This window comes from Schistocerca americana, chromosome 1, assembly GCF_021461395.2.
Source record: "Schistocerca americana isolate TAMUIC-IGC-003095 chromosome 1, iqSchAmer2.1, whole genome shotgun sequence".
In the NCBI taxonomy this organism is placed as follows: domain Eukaryota; kingdom Metazoa; phylum Arthropoda; class Insecta; order Orthoptera; family Acrididae; genus Schistocerca; species Schistocerca americana.
The window spans coordinates 389,309,192-389,331,236 of NC_060119.1; the positions used below are offsets into that span (position 1 = coordinate 389,309,192).

General features: G+C 38.8%; 1 protein-coding gene across 3 annotated transcripts in view; it reads left to right on the plus strand.

The window, feature by feature from the left end:
• Positions 1 to 7,451, plus strand: part of LOC124601774 (protein similar) — a 747,040-nt gene extending 739,589 nt beyond the window's left edge. For all 3 annotated transcript variants that reach the window (XM_047136272.1, XM_047136270.1, XM_047136271.1), the window contains exon 14: positions 6,164 to 7,451. In XM_047136272.1, the coding sequence (XP_046992228.1) occupies positions 6,164 to 6,436 (273 nt within the window). In that variant the 3' untranslated portion in view covers positions 6,437 to 7,451. The remainder of the gene's footprint in view (positions 1 to 6,163) is intronic.
• The last annotated feature ends 14,594 nt before the right edge of the window (positions 7,452 to 22,045 follow it).

The window sequence follows — 22,045 nt, forward strand, 5'->3', positions numbered from 1 at the left end:
GAAGAGATGAAAATCAGAGGAAGCCAAGTAAGGGATGTATGAAGAGGATCAGATATTTCTCACTGAAAAAGCTACAGGAGTGACTACGTTGCTCCTGCAGTATACAGCCAAGAATTGTCATGAAGTGGGAAAAGCATGACGGTTACATTATGTGGGCTGTATGAAATCAGACAGAATCCCTCAGCAGGACTTCACACTTGGTGGGAGACATTATTTTCTAGGCAGCTTTACATGCTCACTGTGCACTCGGAACTGAAAGTGCGACATGAAATAATAGATGGGCATACGAGAGAGACTGCACAACACATCTGCACAAAGCTTCACGAAATTTTCACATAGCTTCACGAGATTTTCTCTGTGGTTCACATTTTGTGACTGATTAAAGGTTGGGGAAAGGGGGGGGGGGGGGGGCTATGTGTATACGAAAGCAAATAAAACAATGGAAACTCAAGATTGGAATATCAACAATATTAGGAAAAGAATAGGCTGCTGCTCACCATAAAGATGGCCCATTGAGTTGCAGACAGGCACAATGAAAAGACTGTTACATATTCTTCTTTACTGAAGAAGGCATTGGTCGAAAGTTACAATGTGCAACAGTCTGTTCGTTGTGCCTGTCTGCATGGGTTATCTTTATGGTGAGCAGCAACCTGTCCTTTTCTAATAACAAATAAAATCAGTGGAGGAGAGGGAGGGGGGGGGGCACAGATCAAATCAGATCAACAGTTATAATTTGTCACAAAGATATATTGCAACAATCATATTGCTACAAAATAAAACAGTTCCTTGCATACACCTTGAGAATTCAATGGTAAAGTTAGATGTCAGTAACTTACGAAGTATATAATCTCATGAGTCAAGGGCACACACATCCAAATTAGCATCCATTCACTGAGGAAAAATTTGCTCTACTGCGCTCCTAAAAACTTGTGACCTGTAAAGAACAACTGAGAAAACTTCCTTCTCCTCTCATGCTTTGTTGTGATTAGATTTTGGTAAGTAATAGATAATAATAAGGTATGCAGCTTCAATTTAAAGGAGACAGTCTTGTCTGAGTTTGACTGAAAGAAAGCTTATATTTACTCTAAATAAAATCAAATAAAGTGAAGACTTAACTGTTACCCAAAACCATGATAACCTGAAATTTGCTAGCAGAATGATTTGTAGATGAAGGATTCTTGGGATACCATTAAAGAGGAAAAGGGAGGGGGTGGGGGGGGGGGGAGAGAGAGGGAGAGGAGAGAGAGAGAGAGAGAGAGAGAGAGAGAGAGAGAGAGAGAGAGAGACCTGAATTTGGGATTGTAAGAGTACATTAGGAAGATGAACAAACGAGGTGTTGCAAGGAACCTGCACTGTACTGAGAATGTACACACATATGAAAAGTTATTTGCTTTGAGGGGTGATAGTATTAGTGATTCTCAACAAAAAAAACTTCATATGAACATATGGTTTGTAAGATAAAACACATTTAATGTATATCATTATGTATTTTTTTATACTATTCAGACATTGTCATTGTTTACAAGGTACCACAGTAGTGTAGAAGTTGAGAAGAACAGTTTGATAAAGAACACTTGTGGGCTATCAATTCAGGGAACTCCCTCAAATTGGCCTACAAAAACTACCTAAGCTATAGCATATGTGCATTATGCAAGATTTACAGTATTATTGCTCTCTCTTCATGCAAACTATTAGTCCTAGAGAAAAAATAGGACCTTTTTTGTACAAAATTTAATGTAGTTTAATTTTATACTGTGACCCATTTTTGCTGGAAGGTGGGGTTTTCAAGTATTCTAAAAAAACCTATAAATGTGATATTAAATGTGTTTCATCCTAGAAACCATTTGGAATAGGGATATGACCATATGAAGTTTTTTGTTTGGAATCGCTAATACCAGTACCCCTCAAAGCATGTACCTTTCATCTTTACTCATCCTGTATCTCTTGAATTAATGCAGGTATATGATAGAACCAGTTGCATACTGAAGAAACCTTTTCAGTTTTAGTACTGTTCAATGCACTTCTGCACTTTTTCCTCCCAATACATAAACTGCACAGCATGGAAAAGGTATTTTCAGATCTAAAACTGTCAGAAGGATGTGAGGTTGGCATTATGATGTGAGACGCTGGTGATATGATTTAGAATATTCAAATTATATAGTCTCCTGAACAGAACCAGTTTAAGGGCCCAGTGACACAAACTGCCACTTAGGGCTCCCAAGTGCTGGGTGTATCCACACATAATTAGTAGTGAAACCTGATTCGGGTGAAAGTACACAGCAGAGAGAGAGAGAGAGGAGGGGGAGGGGGGGGGGTGGGGGGTGGGATTCAAATGATATGTTGTTAGTGTGGAAAAAATGTTCTCAATCTGGTTCTGATCCTGTAAATAGTCAAACATCAAAACTGGGGCAGTTTGCTCAAGATGTTTTGTATTATCCACCACATGAATTACTTTGAAATAATTCTATTTCATTATAACACCAACCCAATGTTTGCAAATTCTCAGTATGAAAGTTGCATTAAGATCTTGATGCTCATTGAGAACTAAACTTTTGAATATAGTCATTTATTTTGATGTTGCACATGCAGGGTTATATCTTAGGTATAATGTAACATACCAAATGCATAAAATAAATTCTGCAACTTACAAGTCAAAAACAGGTGCTCAACAAGTAAAAAAAGTTATACAACTAATTATATGGCTGCCAGCAGTCTCACAAAACTTTCCAATTGTATTTACTAAAGTTTCAGTAGCAAAATTCTCAAAATGATGAGGGGTGTGTGGGAGGCATTACTACATGATTTCAGATTTTCCTCATTGTCTGGAACATTTGGACATTTCTCATGTTTTCCATGGAATTGTACCTGCTTTTAACATCAGTTTTATCATAGGGAATACCTCTGACCACATTAATACATGAGTGGGAAACTGTGCAAATACATTAAAATTTATCAGTTACTTCCTAAGGAACTCATCGCCATTCATTCATGAGTCACAGGTAATGACTTGGGTGCCTTAACAGTTGCAAGGAAGTTTGAGAGAATTATACAGATAGAGATAGCTAAGATTTAAATCACAACAAGTCAGAATTAATATTGACAATACATGGTGTCACATAGTAACTAAACACATAACAGGAGTTGTAATAACACTTAAGATTAAGGAAAGGCATTCACTCATCTGTAGCTGACTGACGTCTAATGCATTGAAACACACAACAGAAAAGATTATTTACACTGGCAAAGAGCTCTTGCTCTTTCTCTAGCAAAAGCATACACATTCACACATGCAACCACACAGGCACCAAAATACTCCTGGGGCTACGTGTGTGTGTGTGTGTGTGTGTGTGTGTGTGTGTGTGTGTGTGTGTGTGTGTGTGCGTGCACACTTTTGTTAGAGGAAGAGCAAGCACTTGAAAGCTAGTGCACATAATCTTTTCTGTTGCCTGTTTCTATGCACCACACATTAGTCAGCTAAACGTGAGTGAGTGTCTTATCGTAATTTTACATGTTATTTTATCCAGGAATTTATATAGAAGTTCTAATAAATTGGTAATATAAATATAAAAATAGTTACATATTTTGTCACAGTCCTGTATACTTAAGTAGCAGTATGGTAAATTATTGTTATTTTTTGGATAGGTACATCATGCCTTCTTTCTGGGCTGTAGTGGTATATTTCAACTTTTGTGCCATTGTTATGAGCTACGGTTTACTGTGCAAACTGAACACGCATGTTTAAAAGTTGGGAACACAAAACACTAAGTTAGGGTCAACATTCCAGGGAAGAGCATAAACCTGTTTGTCGGGCTCCATAGACCATGTTATTTTGCTTAATAATACAGACAAAAGCTGACTGATTGGCAACTATTGAGTTCATACATATATGTGCCATCTTAGTTGGCCTACTAATAAAAAGGAACAGTTTGTAGTACCCTTAATTTAGTAATTTAAATTTTCATATATATAATTAAACCGCTTCATGAGTGTAAAATTATAAAATGAAGCTATGACTGTAGAATAGAATAATGTATGTAATAATGTCTGGAAACATAAAATCAGTAAGGTGTTGACCCACCTATTAAAGATGAAGACATATTGTCTGACGAGTCATGGCCAGAACAAAAGTAAAAATTGGACACATTAAACATTTGACATGAGAGATGCTTGGTGAATTTTTTGACTACACTTCTTCGATAAAGACATTAAAATACAATGCAAAAGGGACAGAAGAATGCAGATTCCAAAAACCAGTTTGTGAAATGCGTCCCTATTCCTGAGAAATATGCCAGATTTTTTTGTAATTATTTATTAAGAAGCAGTTTCTCCCTATTATGGTTCCCCACCAACATAATGAAACTTTGAAAAAACAGTTTATATATCAGCATCACTCTATTAAGTTAATATAAAGAGTAAATAAAATCTTGTTTTAAACTATGCTTCTTAGTGAATTTAACCTATTTGTTGCTTGTGAACTATTTTTCCACTCATTTTTTGTTCGATCAACTTGATTAATATTTGACTCAATTCCCCACACAAACCCAAAGGAAAGCTGCAAAAAGATGAAACATACTGTAACTTATATTTGAAATGTTGTACAATAAAATTATTAAGCATTGTTATTGTATGTGAACAGTGGTATACGAAGAATTTGTTGTTGCTATAAGTTAAAAAAAACTTGACAAACACATTGCATGCAATTGCTAATGTAACCTCAGAAGAAAGAAAGAAAGAAAAAGATAAGTCAATATGGTGGTACTAAGTTATTCAGAAGTCTATTACACATAGGACAAAAGAATTTGACTGGAGTGGAAAGAAAAAGATAAGTCAATATGGTGGTACTAAGTTATTCAGAAGTCTATTACACATAAGACAAAAGAATTTGACTGGAGTGGAAAGCAAACAGTGATGAATAAAATCTATACTGTTGGCAATTTATTGTCATGTTTGTGTTTCTCTTTGTAACATAATGTAATTAGTATTTCATTCTTGAGCTCGTCATTTTGATGATGATGTAACTGCATTGGTGTAATTAGACACTTTTCACTTTATTCTAACTAGCAGTGACGAAGTAATAGTTCTGAAAGAATCGGTATCAAAAGTAAATTTTTATCTTACTGAAACTCCTTTGACTCTTATTGGCATACATCAGCCTTTTTAACCAAATGTTAGCATTCTGAGTAATATTTTCTTAGCTCATTTAAGTTTTTGACACAAGGTGTTCAGAACGCAGAAGGCAGAGAAGATTAAAACAATGCCTGACAGCAATTTCTGATGCTAGGGATGATTTACAGAGAAGGTAGTTAGCATGATAATTACAGCAGTGGCATTCACCAGAACTGCTTAAATGCGCAACTGTTGCCCTATATGCCCACAGTAAATTGTCGGACAGTTGAGTGTCACGTCCTTTCAAAGATTCGTGGCAAGCCTGCAATTGTACTAGCAGTGACAGCAATTTTAGTGATGAGGCCTTCTGTTTCTACAATGATTTTATACACCAGCTGTTTCATGTGCTCCTAGAGGAAGAAATCCAAACACTTGTGGCCAGGAGGGCTAGGTTTCCAGGCCACAGGGCCACCTAGCCCAGTCCATCAATTCCATAAGATAGTTCAGATGCTGCAATCTTGAAATGGTCTGGCACCCCATCATGTTGGAAGAACATTCTTTGTCTCCTCCAGCTGTTCTGGCAGTACAAGTTGCACGAAGATGTGATATCTCCATCCATTGAGGTGAAATGGAAGAAAGTATGATCCACTCAACCTGTCACCTAGAATGCCAGCACACGCATTAACACTGAATCACTATTGATGAGCAGTACGCCGAGTACCTTGTAGATTCATTTGTGGCCATACATGTGAATTCTGGATATTTCAGTGTCAGTACACATTACCAGTCAGCGATATCGACACAACAGCTTTTGTCAGTACCACTAACAAAATGTTCCCTTACAGTCCAAGTTGATTTCAGAGACCATATGTTCCTTGTTGAAATATATTTGTTTTGATGTTCTCTACCTCCTGTATTAATTTCAATAACTGTTTTGGAACACCCTGTATACATTATTGCTAATGAGTGAATAATTATGAAGTTGGTACACATTTTGATACAGTTTAAGCTAGCAACTGGAACAAACTCTAATGTGTGTGAATTTCTGTTTTTCCAGGAGTTAATGACTAAGAAAACAGGCCAGAAGAAATTTGAAATTCAAGACCCTGGGCCAGCTTTCAGTGGCACTAAAGTGGCAGAGGAGCGAAAAGCAAGCATCCGCAAAAATTCCTTCTCACTTTTGGAGCCAGAGAGTTCAACTATACCATCTTTAGCAGATTTGAGTCAACAAGACTATGATGTTAATGCTCCAGTTAGTTCAAGTGGTGGTTTGTTACAAGGACAAGAGTTACTTTCAGCTCTCGAAGTTTCCAGTGCTTTAATGGGGTAGCATGCTGACTATCTTTTTCAGTCAACTGTTACATATTAAGCACATTCCACAATTTATCAGTTCTTGATAGTGGTGAACTGTTGAAGTACAAAATCCAAACTTGTTCTTCAAATCTTAAACACCAAATGCCAACTTCATGTTCTGAGAGGTTTTTAAAACTTATTCTGAACTTCCTGAATGTATTTATTATTAAAAAAAACCTATTGTGTTCATATCATCATAGATTAATATGGATGTATTTTGTGTAGACATGACAAGCTTTTATTGAAAAAGAAATATAAATGTATTTGCTTTAAATCATGAAATATACAGCACTTTTAAAAACTGTTGAAATTGTGGGTGTACAAATAAGTGACAAGTGAGCTGTTTTTTTTTATTTTCCATTGAACCCATAGTGTTTGTGGGAGATTGCTGGTGAAGGAAGGTATATTATGGGCTATGATAAGGACAATAGACCAACTTTACTGCCATTACCTTGACAACAAAATTGTAAGATGTGACCCTGAATTTTTTATAAGATTTATCATAGTGGTGCATTTTTCCCCACTGATGTTTATATCTGGGTCCAAGAGCACTATATTGTGAAATGAACAAGGAAATATGCTCGTATGTTATTTTAGATTACAGGGTGATACCTACAGACATTTTAAAGACAATTTTATAAGCAGTTGCGTTGTGGAAGATTTAGATCTGCCACCAGAAGATTGAGAAGTGCTTGATTTATAAAATTTGAATGTTATAATTTTTCTGAACTTTGGAGAACTCCAGAAACTCTTTTTTCAGATGGGAATATATTATTTCATGTAATATACTTTCAGTGTATGCACATTTAAGCTGTGTATGGGAAATAAACAAGATGAATTATGATTTTAATGTTGAAATATTATATAATTTTCATACGTTTTTATGATATATTTTATTTTGGAATTGTTTTAGTAAATAAGCCATTTTTATTCTTGTGTTCATATGAATAATCATTATATGACTAATAAAGTATCTCCAGTTTTTTAAGTAACAGTTTTCACCCATTTCGTTATTTTCATTGATTTGTATCACATATGCAGTTATGACTAAGAATAGGCATTCAGCTTAGGTGTACGCATTAAGCTGCGTCATCTCTGATGGTTACACATAATGAAAGTGAATGAATAGCACTGTATAAAATAGAAGTAGTATCTGTATGGAATGTAGAGAACAGAGATAAGAGAAGGTAATGTAGTAAAAGCAAAATCATCAGTTTCTTCAGTTTTGTCCCTTGCTTCTTGTCAGCATTCTTAGGTATTAGTTTGATTTTCTTTCTTCTAGCAATTACATGTTATTTATAAACATCTCATTCACTAACTTCGTGCTGACAATGATAAAGGAATAAATCTGCCATGTGTCTTGGATTATTGGAAATATTATTTCAGCATTTTCTTGGTTGCACAAAAAAAAACCACATGAAGCTTTTATCAGAATGTGTCTTTCACTCTGCAATTGAATTTCCACTACTGCGAAATTTCCTGGCTGATTTAAAGCGAAATGCCAGTTTAGGACGTGACTGAGCACACCAAGTGCGACCCACTATCAGCCCCACAGCTCATATTTGCAAGTTTATCTCTCACGCATGCCACAATCCACAAAGGTTCTTCTGCATATCATGCTGGGCATGTCCACATGGGAGAAAGGAAGAAAAGAGACAGACTTATAATTACCTTTCATCTTTCAGAAAATTTCATTACAATATAAATGCTACTGCAGAGTGTAATATTCATTCTGAGAACAACCCTTAGGTAGTGGTTAAGCCATTGCCTGTCTAAACAGTGTGCTGGATCAGCAAATGTATGTGGGAGAGTCTCTGTGAACTTTGGAAGGCAGTAGGTGTGTACTGCAAGGTTGAAACTGTGTAGTTAGTAAGTGTTGCCCACCAAAGGAAAGGCTCTGAGTTTGCTACGTCTCAGTGTGAAACTCAACTTATAAACATGTGTTCACTTTCTGTGTTGTGCACGTGTCTGCATTAGTTCTTAGAGTGCTCTTTCTGATCTGCTAGACAGGAGGGCTCTGACACTATAAAGCCTACAACTGAGACCGGCAGGATGTAGATAAATGAGCTCTTCTCAGGGCTTGGAAACTTAGTAATTCTAATTATTTTTGTCTTTGAGAAATAGTGGTATGCATAGGGCAACGAATCAAGTGAGAAACATAAGTATTCTCACACTTCACAATGAATGTCTTTAATTTTTGTTGTGCGCTGTCAAGTTTGGTGAGGTATTGTTTCAGAGAAACTAGATACCTTCGCCACTTGCCTTGATGTTCAGCTAAGAGTTGCAGCTGTAGTTAGTCAAGAAGTAAGACAGAGTGCTACATTATGATGGTTGCATCTTTTGTCAGGTATAGTACTGCCTAATTTGTATCCTTATTCAAAAATACATTGCCTTCATCTCAGATGATGACCAATTTGTCTGTTGGAAGGTGTTTCATTATCTCAACCATTACTTCGTTTATGGGTCATAAGTGTGTACTCTTTTTTTCATTTACCATTATTACACAGCCCAAACCATTATTGGTAATTCTGATGAAAATAGCTTAAAATCAATGTTAGAGTGAACACTGATTCCTAATCCCGGTCAGCACTGAAACATTTGTGAAACCTTTTGTTTGAAAGTCTTCTTGTGTCTAAAGGCTCCTAAGGATCCCTCAGAACATATGTATTTTCAGGGATGTTTTTTATTCTTTAAACTTGCATTACTATTTGAAACTGTCCTTTTATTTGTGTTTTTAAGATGTACGAGGTATGTTCAAAAAATTCCGGAACTTTGTCCACAAAAGTTTCCTACACCTACTTTTTACTTGTTGTGCATGGTCTCCGTCGAAATACTCTCTTCCAAAATCAGTCTTGGTATGCCTTTTGCTCAATCACATGAAGCGCCATATGCAAATTTTCTTTTATCTCATTGGTTGTTGCAAATCTTTATCCTTTCAATGGGGTTTTAAACTTTAGGAATAAGAAAAATGTGCAAGGACCATGTCTGGAGAGTACAGATTATGAGGCAGCGTAGTGATTTTGTTTTTTGTGCAAAAGTCACTTGCCAGCAGGGATGAATGTGCGGGTGCGTTGTCATGATGGAAGAGCCGTGAAATGTCTCACCACATTTGAAGCTGTTTCCGTCTCACATTTTCTCACAGGCATTGCAACATGTCCTGATAGTACCACTGATCAACAGTTTATCCCTGTGGCAAAAATTCATGATGAACTAATCCTTCAAAGTCAAAGAAAACTCGATGGCGAATGGCATCCTGAACAAGGGTCATCTTTAATTACTGTCCAGCCATTTTTAAACAATGTGAACCATTCATAACACTGAGTACAGCTTAAGCACTCGTCACCTTAGGCTTCCTGTATCATTTGGCGTGTCTCGGTAAAAGTTTTCATGCGTTTCATGCAGAATGTAATGCAGACATGTTGCTCCTCTAACTCTGCCATCTCGAAATTCGACACAGCGTTCTACTCAATACAGCACTGAACAATAACTAAAAGATATCAACAATGAAACTTCCAGCAGTTATGCATTAAACAAAGGCATTTGCAGGGACGCCAACCACATTTTGCTCCAGCACACCAATGGCATGAAGTTATGAATGCTCTGGAATTTTTTTAAACAGACCTCATGTATGTTATCCTTGATGTTGGCTGGTTCATAAAGAATAATGCAAGATGTTGACTACAGAGTAGAAAATTTTACTTGCTACCCATGTAGTAGACATGTTATAATAAATTTGTGGGAATGAGGACTTCTTTAGGGAAATATACATAATATTTTACCCGTAAAACAAAGTTAATATAGACCATAGGCTGTCCATCCAGCATAGTGTAGAGAGGCAAGTGTGTGTGTGAGTGGAGGTGGGGGAAGCGACAATGGATTTATTCCAGAAGCTAGCAAGTTTTTTTTCCTCTTTTGTGTGTGCTTGTCAGTGACCTGATGCTTCTGCTATCTAGAGATTGGTTTCCTTTACTCCTAAACTACCTATAAAAATATGTCTTTGTTTTAACGCTAACCTCACTTTTGAAATGGATGAATATTTCTGAACCTCTTGGGCTTTGCATTGGATGACGTTGCTGGAATTTGTATTACTTTTAAGAAAACACCTCCTTGTCATCTTCTGGTGATTGTTTATTGTTTCGAGAGTACTGTGTGTAAGACATTTCACCGCAATATTCTTTCTTCTAGGAGCACTAGTTCCATAAAGTATGCAGTAGAACTTCTACGAAGTTTGCAAGATAGGGGAGAGATACTGGTGGAAGTAAATCTTTGAGTCATGCCTGACTAGCTAAGTCGGTTAGAGCATTGCATGTGATCTGGCATAAAGTATCTTGTGTAATGGTGATGGGAAACCCAAAGAAGGCCCTACTGATGCTGTATGCAAAATCTGAGGGCCTCAGCAATTTTACTGTTGGGAAAGTTTACATTTCTGTCCTACCTGTTACTAAAAATTTCAACAAGAGAGACAGAATGATTTAGTTTGAAGTCATTACACAAAGCCTTAAGCAACACAAAATAAATATTACAGTTATTGAAAATATACTGGATGATAATTATGCATTTTGGATTAATAAATATAAGTAAGCTGATGCAACAATTTACACACCGATTCCTTAGTCAGGAAGAGTGAGTTTCAATATTCATCTGATCATCCTGGTATGAATTTTCAATTGTTTCTGTTAATTATTTCAGGTTGGCAACATTCAGTGTCATGTCTTCCTTAACTGAAGCAGCAATGTTCCATGATATGCCTTTAAACTTACAACTTACTTTTTTTTTGCTTTTGGGAAGTTAACAGTGCTATTTGTGGAAAATAGGGGGATTTTTTTAAAGAAATTACTTCCCCGTAATTGATAAATGCTACTCATTTTCATAAGCGCATGAATATGGATGAAAATTTTTGCTCTGTGGACTAGAGATGGTTCTCAAGAAGAAACAATTTTAGACTGATTTTAAAATCAACTTCAGTTTATTACAGGCTTTTTGCATCATTAAGCCGAAAGATTTTTCTAACTGTGAATTAAATTTTTCTGTATCACAGAGAGCCTTAATGAAGAATAAATAAAAATGATACTGGCAATTAAAAATAGCAAAAAAATCCCAGGCAATCTGTGAGGAATCCATTCCCCCACCCTTCAAACAATCAGTGACAAATTGTTTGCTGCTGCCCTAACAACACAGTCCACGTGTGTACTGCTGGTTCATAGCTTCCAACGAGCACAATACAGGGTGTATCAAAAAGAACCGTCTGATTTTTAAAAAATTCTAACTATTATCTTATTAGAAGTACGTGCGTGAACAATGTACTGTTGAAAAGAGCAAACTCTTCGAGTTTTACATGGTTCCCACTAGGTAGCAGCAGTTTGTGCTCCCTTCAGTTCTAGTAAAAATGGTGTCCGGACACCAGAAAGCATTTCGTGTTCTACATTTTGCACAGTGCAGGTCAGTAATAACTGTTCAGCATGATTTTTGTACCAGGTATTGTGTGGATCCTCCAACAGCATAGAGAATTAGATGATGGCATGAAAAATTCCAAGAAATGGGTTGTTGGTGTAAAGGCAAATTGCCAGGCCGTCCCCAATTGTCTGACACAGACGTCAAATGCATCTGCCATAGTTTCACAAGAATTTCACAGAAACCTGTTCACCATGCAGTTTGACAGCTCAACGTGCCCCCGATGTCCATCTGACTCATGCTGTCGATGTTTACACATGAAGCCATGCAAAATTCAGCTACTGCAAGCTCTTCATAAAGGTGAAAAACAACAACATTTGGTGTTCCGAATGATGAATGTTTCCTTCCACACTTAGTGTTTAATGAAGAGGCAATATTCCATTTAAATGGAAAGGTGAACCATCATAAAGTGAGAATATCGGGTATGGAATAACCACATGAAGTTGTACAACATGAGAGGGGCTCTCCAAACTTTAATGTGTTTTGTGCTGTTTCACGGGAAATGGTGTATGGTCCATTTTTCTTTGCCGAGAACACTGTTACAGGAAGGACATATCTGAACATGCTTGAGAACTTTCTTTTCCCACTGTTGGAGACTGATTTGAATGCCTTCATTTACCAACAGGATGGGGTGCCACTGCACTGGCATCTGGAAATGAGAGAATTTTTAAATCAAAGGATTACTGAACAATGGGTTGGTTGCACTGGACCAAATGATTCAGCCTTACGTTATTGGTCTTCAAGGTCTCCAGACCTGACTGTAAGTTATTATTTCTTGTGAGGGTTTATAAAACATTCTGTTTATGTGCCTCTATTACCAATAACAATGAATCACCTGAGACGTCGCATAACAGCAACTATGGAAGCTGTAACTCAAGACATGCTTGCTGCAGTGTGGGAAGAATTGGAATACCCCATTGACATATGCTGCGCATCTCAAGGGGTGCATGTTGAACACCTATGAAAAGGCATTTTAAAAAATAACTTTGTTTCCCATTCATAAAAAAAAACATTATTCATTTTAAATTTTTATTAGTTTCAGAAATATAGACAAGCCAAATTGGATGATTCTTTTAGATACATCCTGTATTTTGGCGATTAGACATGTCACCATCATCAGGTGCACTGACGAACTGAGTTCTTGAGGGTGCGTGGCTGACTAATATTCCCTGCCCCCAATAGCTCCTCTGTCTGTGGTCTTCGGCCTTGTGTCGGCAATTGCGGAGACCCTAGCATTGGTGTTTGTGGTGGCGTTGAAGTAACTTCTCTGACTCCCCTGGTCACTAGATCATTTTGTTGGCTGAGAGTCTTCTTAATTAAACTCGTTGCCAGTTCCCAAGCCTTGCCACAATTATAACGGCAATCTTGGTTAATGATGTTGTCCCTGGTTGAATTTCTATGGCCTCTCTAATGACGCTGTCCCAGTGTTTGGAAGACTATGCCAAGATCCGGACACAGCCATTCTCCATTGCATGATTCTTGGACAAACAGTGCTCTACGACCGCCGACTTGTTGGGATACATCAGTTGAGTGTGCCTCTGGTGTTCGCAATGGTCTTTGATGGAGCGCACTGTCTGCACAATATGTCGTGTCACATTTAAATGAATCTGGTATATGCTGCCTTCTGCAAACTGAGATCAACTCTGACACTTCTTAGTAATGCTCGTGTTTTATTGTGACTTCTTAGTAATGTTCATGTTTTATTGGGCAGGCAAAAGACAGTTTTTAATCAGTGGTTCTTTAATATGCATCCGATTTCGCGTAATAGTGCACCAGTGTACCATATAAAGGCTGCTTCTTCCTCTGTGGATTCTTCCATCTCCACAGGTTGTACTGTTGTGGTGGGGCAGAGAGCGTACCTAATCTGCGATTCTGGATACCCATTTTTTTGGAATGCAGGTCTGAGGCATTCTAGCTCCTGGAGCAGACACTCTGCAGCTGAAACGGTGCACGCCCTGTGTACTAGTGCTTTTAGTACCCCATTCCTTTGCGAAGATCAGTGGCAACTCTCTGCATACAAATACAGGTCAGAGGGCGTTTTCTTTTACTACACGCCATGGCTCAGGGTGCCATCAGCTTTTCTCTTGACCCTGATGTCCAGGAATGGTAATCTTCTTTCTGCTTTGGTCTCCATAGTAACTTTGATGTTGGGATGTATGGAGTTCAAATGTGAAGGAGTTTGTCTCTTCCATGGGGCCACATGACAAATGTATCATCCACATAGAGGAAAAAACACATGGGTTTTCATTTAGATGACACTAGGGCTTCTTCCCCGAAGTACTCCATATGCAAATTTACAACTACAGGTGAGAGTCGGCTAGTAAGCAAGGAGACCCTGGTTCAAGTCCCGGTCATGGCACAAATTTTAATCCATTTCTTCGGCTTCTATCATTATCAAAGATAAAGATGGGACTCGAACATCTCCAGGAAAATTTAGTTATATCAGATCTATAGATCACGTACGCCTGAAAAACAGGCAGGATTTACCCATTACGTCCAATTCTGGGGTGCTATTCCAATAGCGGAGTGCCTCGGCAATAGTGATGATCTAAGAAGGCGAAAATAATCTGAAAATGTGAAATGAAGTTTCTGTTAGGAAGGTCACTGGACTAGGGTAGTCCATGCAGCTGTGTAGCTATACCGCCAAGTAAGCAAGGAGACCTGGTTGAAGTCCTGGCTGTGGCACATATTTTAATTCATTTCTTCAGCTTCTACTACTTCCATAGATAATTATTGTCCTCCAGTAATTATATATATACTACGAATACTAGACAGACAGCTGAACACCAATATATAATACGAAAAGAATAAATAAATCCACTGAAGATGGAGAAACCTCACTGAAACATGTTTGGGCTCTAACAAGAAGAATTGTGTTTGCTCAATGTAGAAACACATTGTATATTAGGAAGCAAACATGGACTACAAAAGAATTTAAACAATAAGATGATTTCCATTAATTTTAAACAAGAATAATACATATGGATTAGTGCAAAGGAGTCACTCTGCAGCATATATACATTTGTTTGATACCAACAATGGGAAAAGCTGTGTTAGTTGGTGAATAAACTGCAAAACTTTTGTGATCAAAATAAATTCATTTCATACTAAGTCATTAAAAGGTTGATGCATGAGACAGGATTAATAAGTCAGGAAAATTTCTACAGAATTGCAGGAAATTTCACTATCAGCATTTCTTGTGGATTTGGAACATTATTGTAACTGTTTTGGTTCAAATAAATAGTTGTTTGTTAACAGCATGTAGGCAATATGAGACTGGTTGCCTGCTTATGAAATTTGATATTCTCATTGAACAAGAATGCTTCTGCACTCTGAATTCAAGAGTCATCAGTTCCACATTGCACTCAACAGAGCGATCATCTTAGATCTAGGTGACTCGCATATTTTTTAAACCACCAGACAAAGGCAAAAGGTTTTTGTAAATCACATACAGCAATCCAATTACAGTTCCTGATAACTTTCAGTAATTTTTTATGAACAGACAATCACATTCCCAATGAAACTAGAAGTAGTGTATCGTACTAGTCACAAAGCTGCATCTGTAATAATTTTGAAATGCATCTATTCCCACCAGGGATGTTCCGAGAAAATTCCATGTGACTAGTGTATTTACTTTACAAAGTTCCACCGTGACACAGCATAGTTAAATTACTATTTATAACTTTTTACTTAAAAGTCTCTGGATCTTATGTAGTTCTTATACTTTATCTACAAAATTTACTTAAAAAAATAAGTAAAAAACTTTGTCAACGTCTCAGATAAAAATTTTAGCCAAAATAGTAGAGTTTTCATCTGAATCAATAGCTAACTGCAAAATGTCACTACCATTGCTACTGAACTAAATGCCTATTAAGGTAGCAAAATTAATAATTTGAACTTAACTAATTGACCAAATGTTATGAAAAACCAAATTTCCAAATTTTATTACATCATCTGGCAGATCATATACGTAAAAGAAGGGATTCTGTGTCACTTTATTTGAGGTGACTGCACAACACTTTGGCATGTTGCATAGAGGAAGTGGCTTGTGAGTTTACGAACTTACAGTGTAGCAACTCCCCATGCAGTGTATGGGAAACACATACTTGTCATGGCAAAAGTGCAAAGGGAAACTTGTAACCGTGTTGTTGACTCCAGTCCCAAAACCTTGAAGAAGTATATTTCAAAATCGTGTGGAAAAATTTGGGTACTTCTGGCATTGACTGTGACTAGAGACAGAATGTGAATCACCCACTGCATTAGGTAGAAAAAGCTGCAGTTAGAACTGGACTGAAAAGTGTGAAAGTCAATCAAAATTACCATATAAAAAATTCTCTTGCATCAGTGCACACACTAACACATTGACCATTGCAATGACAAAATATATGAACACTTCGTAATGAGGTTTTTGTAAACCATGTCTTTTGTGGCTGAGTAATATTCCTGAGGACTCTATCAATGAATCTCAAAGAGTATGAGATGTGGCTATAGACTTACAGAAATACATAGAACTATGTTTGCAAACAAAGGAAGAGAGGTGGAACACATAGTAAGCATCATAAGAGGAACCCTTAACCTGTGATCACTTGCATTTGAAAAAAAAAAATCTAATGTTTATGATTTTATTGAAATATTTCAATATATTGTTGCAGAAGAAGCTGAGTAGCGCAGTTGCCATAGTGTAATGGTTATGATACTAGATTGTTGCATGGATGGTCATGAGTTCAAAACGCACCTGAACTGAAACATTTTAATTTCTATCTTTGGCTCGAGTACATTCTAGAAGTATCCACTGATGGCAAGAATCATTGTACTGGAATGTTCTGTAGCTGTACATATATACCGTATGTGTTCTGGCCAGAGGCAGTTCGCTCCGCACTCTTGTATGTGCAAGTGCTGAATAAACCGTCGTTAAGTGAAGTTAGTGTTCATCATTCATCTAGTTACACCTTCGTCTACGTGACATTTTCCTGGTGGAGGCACTGGGCATTGGAACTTGTGATACCACACATTATCGACAACACGGTGGCTCCCATCAGGCCATGACAGAGCCGCCGTTTACGTTGCGAGAAACCCAAGTTCGAGCCATATTCAACAGATCACAATCTATCGGAGACAGAAGAAGAAGAGGACGTCATGATGACAGGAACTGTGTGCCACCACATGAGACATCCTTCCGGGTTCTCTGGTGATGATGGCCAAGATCCAAACAAGTGGCTGAAGGTATATGAGCATATAGCCAAATTTAACAAATGGGATGACACCGTGTGTTTGGCTAACATATTTTTCTACTTGGAGGGCACTGCCAAGCAATGGTATGAGAACAACAAGGAGAAGTTCACAAGCTGGGAAGTATTCCAGGTGAAACTGTGCAAGTATTTTGGCGACACAAGATGACAGAAGTGCAAGGCCGAAGATAAATTAAAGTGCAGGGCACAGCCCCCAGGAGAAACGACAGCATCCTACATTCAAGATGTCTTGGAGCTGTGTAAAATAGTGGATCCTAGAATGAAGGAGGAAGATATGGTAGAAACAACTAATGAAGGGTGTTGCTGAGGATATGTATCAAGCCCTACTCCTGAAGGAGGTATCGACAGCATAAAATGGTGCCAGTATATCAAGACAATGCATCAAAAGAGAATTACATGCAAGAAGTTTGAACAGCTTCCAAGCATTGTATCAATGTCTTTGATGGAGGAATAAACTAATTTCACAAGTATTCTTCATCAGATAGTGAGAAAGGAAGTTCAGGAGGCACTTGGATTGCACAGCAAGCAAAAAACTGAGACGCTTCAAGAGGTCACAAGGGAGGAAGTGGAACAGACATTGAACCCAATCTCTCGTCCTTCATTTCCGTTTAAAACGGTGAAAAAGTTCAGACCCAGGCAAAGTTATGTTCCTACAATGCCCCATGAGGACCCTGTTTGGGCACCAAGGAAGACTGATGTCTGGAGGACCCAGGATAACCAACCAATATGTTTCCACTGCAGATGACCGAGACATGTGGTGCACTATTGTAGAGAAAGGCGGTGGATATTTGATGATGCCTGTGCCAGAAGACAGCAGACCGATCTTAGCCAACACCAACTCCGGGACGACGAAGGTGAACAAGAAGAGGTGGGTGCAGGATGACGTAGGTCACCTTAGCCGCAAGCTAGCCGTTGGAGAGGACGTTCCCCAACACGTCGATCACGGTCTCCATCGCTGTTTAGAAGCTCCAGCTGATCACCTAGCCGCTGCAACCTGGAAAACTAAAGGGTGTGACCTACCTTGGAGGTGAGGCTGCCGAAGAGAAAAATTCTCTGTCGTCGATCACTACAAAAATGATAGGAAACTAAGTTGATATCCTCATGGATGGTTCACCAGCCAAAGCTCTTGTGGACTCTGGAGCATCATATTCAGTCATTTCGGAGAAGTACCATCACCAGTTGCAGAAAACCAAACATCTCTGCTGAAGGTGGCTCATGGGAAATATGTAAAACCTACAGGAAGATGTGTCATTCGTGTGGGTATAAGTGGCCATACACAGACCTTAGAATTCATCGTCTTACAAGAGTGTAGTCATGACGTCATTCTCGGATGGGACTTTTTGAAAGCTTCTCAAGCAATTATAGATTGTGGTCACTCAAAGATTATGCTAGACGAGATGAGATACTGTGGACAGGAAGATGCACATCCGAGTGTGTAGAGACTATGTGTGCTGGATGAAGTGATCATTCCTGCAGTCGGCGCTAGAATGGTAGCTGTCATGTGTCATGCCATGCATCAACCCGTGGATCTTGTAGTGGAATGTAAGAGAAGCATACCACTGAAGAATAACTTGGTCATCCCAGCCTCTGTTGTCTCATTTCAGAACAGATTCGGTGAATTGTGGATAGTTAACTGTCGCCGAGAACCATCCAAGATGCATGTGCATAGCAAATGCTGAGCCATTAATTGAAGAACAGCTGAGTGTCATAGAAACCTCCCATGCTGAGTCTGTGGGCGAAATTAGTGCTACCACTATGAGACAAGATCTTATAGCTCGATTATCACCAGGTCTCACTAAGGAACAACAGGAGAAGCTACTTGGCATTCTTCAAGAGTTCTCTGAATGCTTCAATCCTCAGGTGAAGAGCATATTAGACAAATCGATGGTGAAGCACCGGATTAGCACTGGAGGCCATCAATCAATAAGCTAAAGAGCATACCATGTGTCAGCAATGGAACGTCGAGTAATTCGCGACGAGGTAGAGAAAATGATGAAGAATGACATCATTCATCCTTCGCAGAGCCCATGGTCATCACCAGTAGTTCTCGTCAGGAAGAAGGATGGCAATTGACACTTTCGTGTTGATTACAGGAAGCTTAATAAGGTAACTAAAAAGGATGTTTACCCTCTTCCATGAATTGATGATACACAAGATTATCTGAAGGGGGCTAAGTTTTTCTCAATCATGGACATGTACTCAGGATTCTGGCAAATCGAAGTAGATGAGGCTGATCATGAGAAAACTGCATTTATCACCCCTGTGGGCCTGGATGAGTTTAAGGTAATGCCGTTGGGTTTGTGTAATGCACCAACAACTTTTGAATGAATGATGGATAATCTTCTATGTCACCTGAAGTGGACGATGTGTCTTTGTTATTTAAATGACATTATAATGATCTCAGAGACATTTGATGAACACATAAAAAGACTGAGGGCCGTTCTTAAGTGTCTCCAACAAGCCGGACTGAAACTTAATCCAAGAAAGTGTCTCTTTGGAGCAAAAGAAATCAAAATGCTTGGGCACCTTGTGTCAAGAAATGGTATGTGGCCAGACCCAGAAAAGGTGAGAGCTATAACAGAATTTCCTATTCCTAAAAGTATTAGAGATGTGAGAAGCTTCCTCAGATTGTGTTCTTATTACCTTCATTTTATCAAAGACTTTTGTATCAAAGCCAGGCTACTCCAAGAGTTGTCAAAAGCTGATGCTAAATTCATCTGGGGTGGTGCTCAACAAGATTCTTCTGATGTGCTGCGAAAAGGTCTGACGGTGACCCTGTACTTGGTATGTAGATGAGAGAGTACCTACAGAACTACACACAGATGCCAGTGGGTATGGGATCGGTGCTGTTCTGGTGCAGATTTCGGATGGAAAAGAGAAGTTTATAGCCTATACTTCTAGGACACTTACAAAAGCTGAGAGAAACTACTCAACTACAGAAAGAGAATGTCTTGCTGCGATCTAGGCCATGTGCAAATTTTGACAGTATCTCTATGGAAGGCCATTCACAGTTGTTACAGAGCATCATTCACTTTTTTGGTTGACAGGTCTTAAGGATCCAACAGGATGACTCGCCAGGTGGGCACTATGTCTTCAAGAATATGACATTACCATAGTGTACAAAAGTGGAAGAAAACACCAAGATGCCGACTGTCTCTCAAGAAACCCTGTGCAAGACCATCAAGACTTTGATGAAGATAGTGACTGTCTCACTGCACTTCAGGATCTCTCTGCTGAGCAGAAGAAGGATGCCAAGACATCTCAAATTATGCTTGCCTTAAGTCGGTCAGAGGATGCGAAAGGACAATTTAATGTAGTTAATGGATTACTTTGCAAGAAAAACTTTGATCCGTTTGGAAAGAGGTGGCTACCAGTGATTCCTAAACACATGCGCTTAGATGTTCTACAGAAATTCCATGAGACACCTTAGGCCGGACATTTAGGATTTATTAAGACATATGATAGGATCCGCAAGAGATTTTTCTGGCCAGGTTTATTTAGGAGTGTCTGTCACTATGTGTCACACTGTCGAGAGTGCCAGAGGAGAAAGGCAGTTCCTTAGAAACCACCTGGCCAACTCATACCAATTCCACCAACCAAAACGCCTTTCCAGCATGTTGGGATTGGCCTCCTCGGATGACTTCCAATGTCTGCTAGTGGCAGTAGATAGATCATTGTTTGCACTGATTATCTGACATGCTTTGCCATTGCAAAAGCTGTGAAAACAGCCAATTTGAGGTAGCCAAATTCATCATAGAAGACATTGTATTAAAACATGGTGCCCCAAGGTCGTTAATTATGGATCAAGGAAAAGTTTTTCAATTGAATCTTGTGACAGAGATAAACTGTTGGTGCAGCCTTACTCATCACATGACGACTGCTTACCATTCACAAACTAACAGGCATACGGAACGCCTTAATAAGACTGTGGCCGACATGCTATCAATGTACGTCAATGTTGAGCAGAGCAACTGGGATGAGGTGCTACCTTTCGTGACATTTGCCTCCAACACCGCCAAACAAGACACCACAGGATCTACGCCATTCTTCCTAGGGCACGGGTGTGAGGTGACAACGATGATGGACACTGTGTTTCCGTTACATCCTGATAACATGGATGATGACTACATTGGCCAGGTGTTAACCAGAGCTGAGGAAGCTCAGCAGTTAGCTCGACTCCGCACGCTGCAGGATCAAGAAAATGATCACTGAAGGTATGATGCGAGCTACCACCCTGTTGTCTACCAGCCTGGTGACCTTGTCTGGATCTTCACTCCTGTTCGGAAGGTTGGTCTCTCTGAGAAGCTCTTCAGGTGATACTTTGGACATTATAAGGTTGTAAGACAGTTGTCTGATGTTACTTACAAAGTTGAAGATTTCGACCCCGACACGAGATGATGAAAGATCAGAGATATGGTCCACGTCCTTTGAATGAAGCCCTACAAGGATCCTGCAACCCAGGGTAAATTCGAAGCACCAGCAAAGGCAACAAGTGGAAAGGTGATGAAGAGCATTGTGCCAAAAGAAGTTCTAAGAAGATCACCACCACGGTGAGCATCAGTCACCGGGAGTCGGAGTATGCAGGACTGATGACTCATTCCTAGACTAGGGGGACATAACACTGAGACACTGTTCTCTTCAGGAGGGAGCAATGTCGCAGAAGAAGCCAAGTAGTGCAGTCGCCATAGTGTAGTGATTATGATACTAGATTGTTGCATGGAGGGTCATGAGTTCAAAACGCACCTGAACTGAAACATTTTAATTTTTGTCTTCGGTTCGAGTACATTCTAGAAGTATCCACAAATGGCAAGAATCATTGTACTGGAATGTTCTGTAGCTGTACATATACCACATGTGTTCTGGCCAGAGGCAGTTCACTCTGCGCT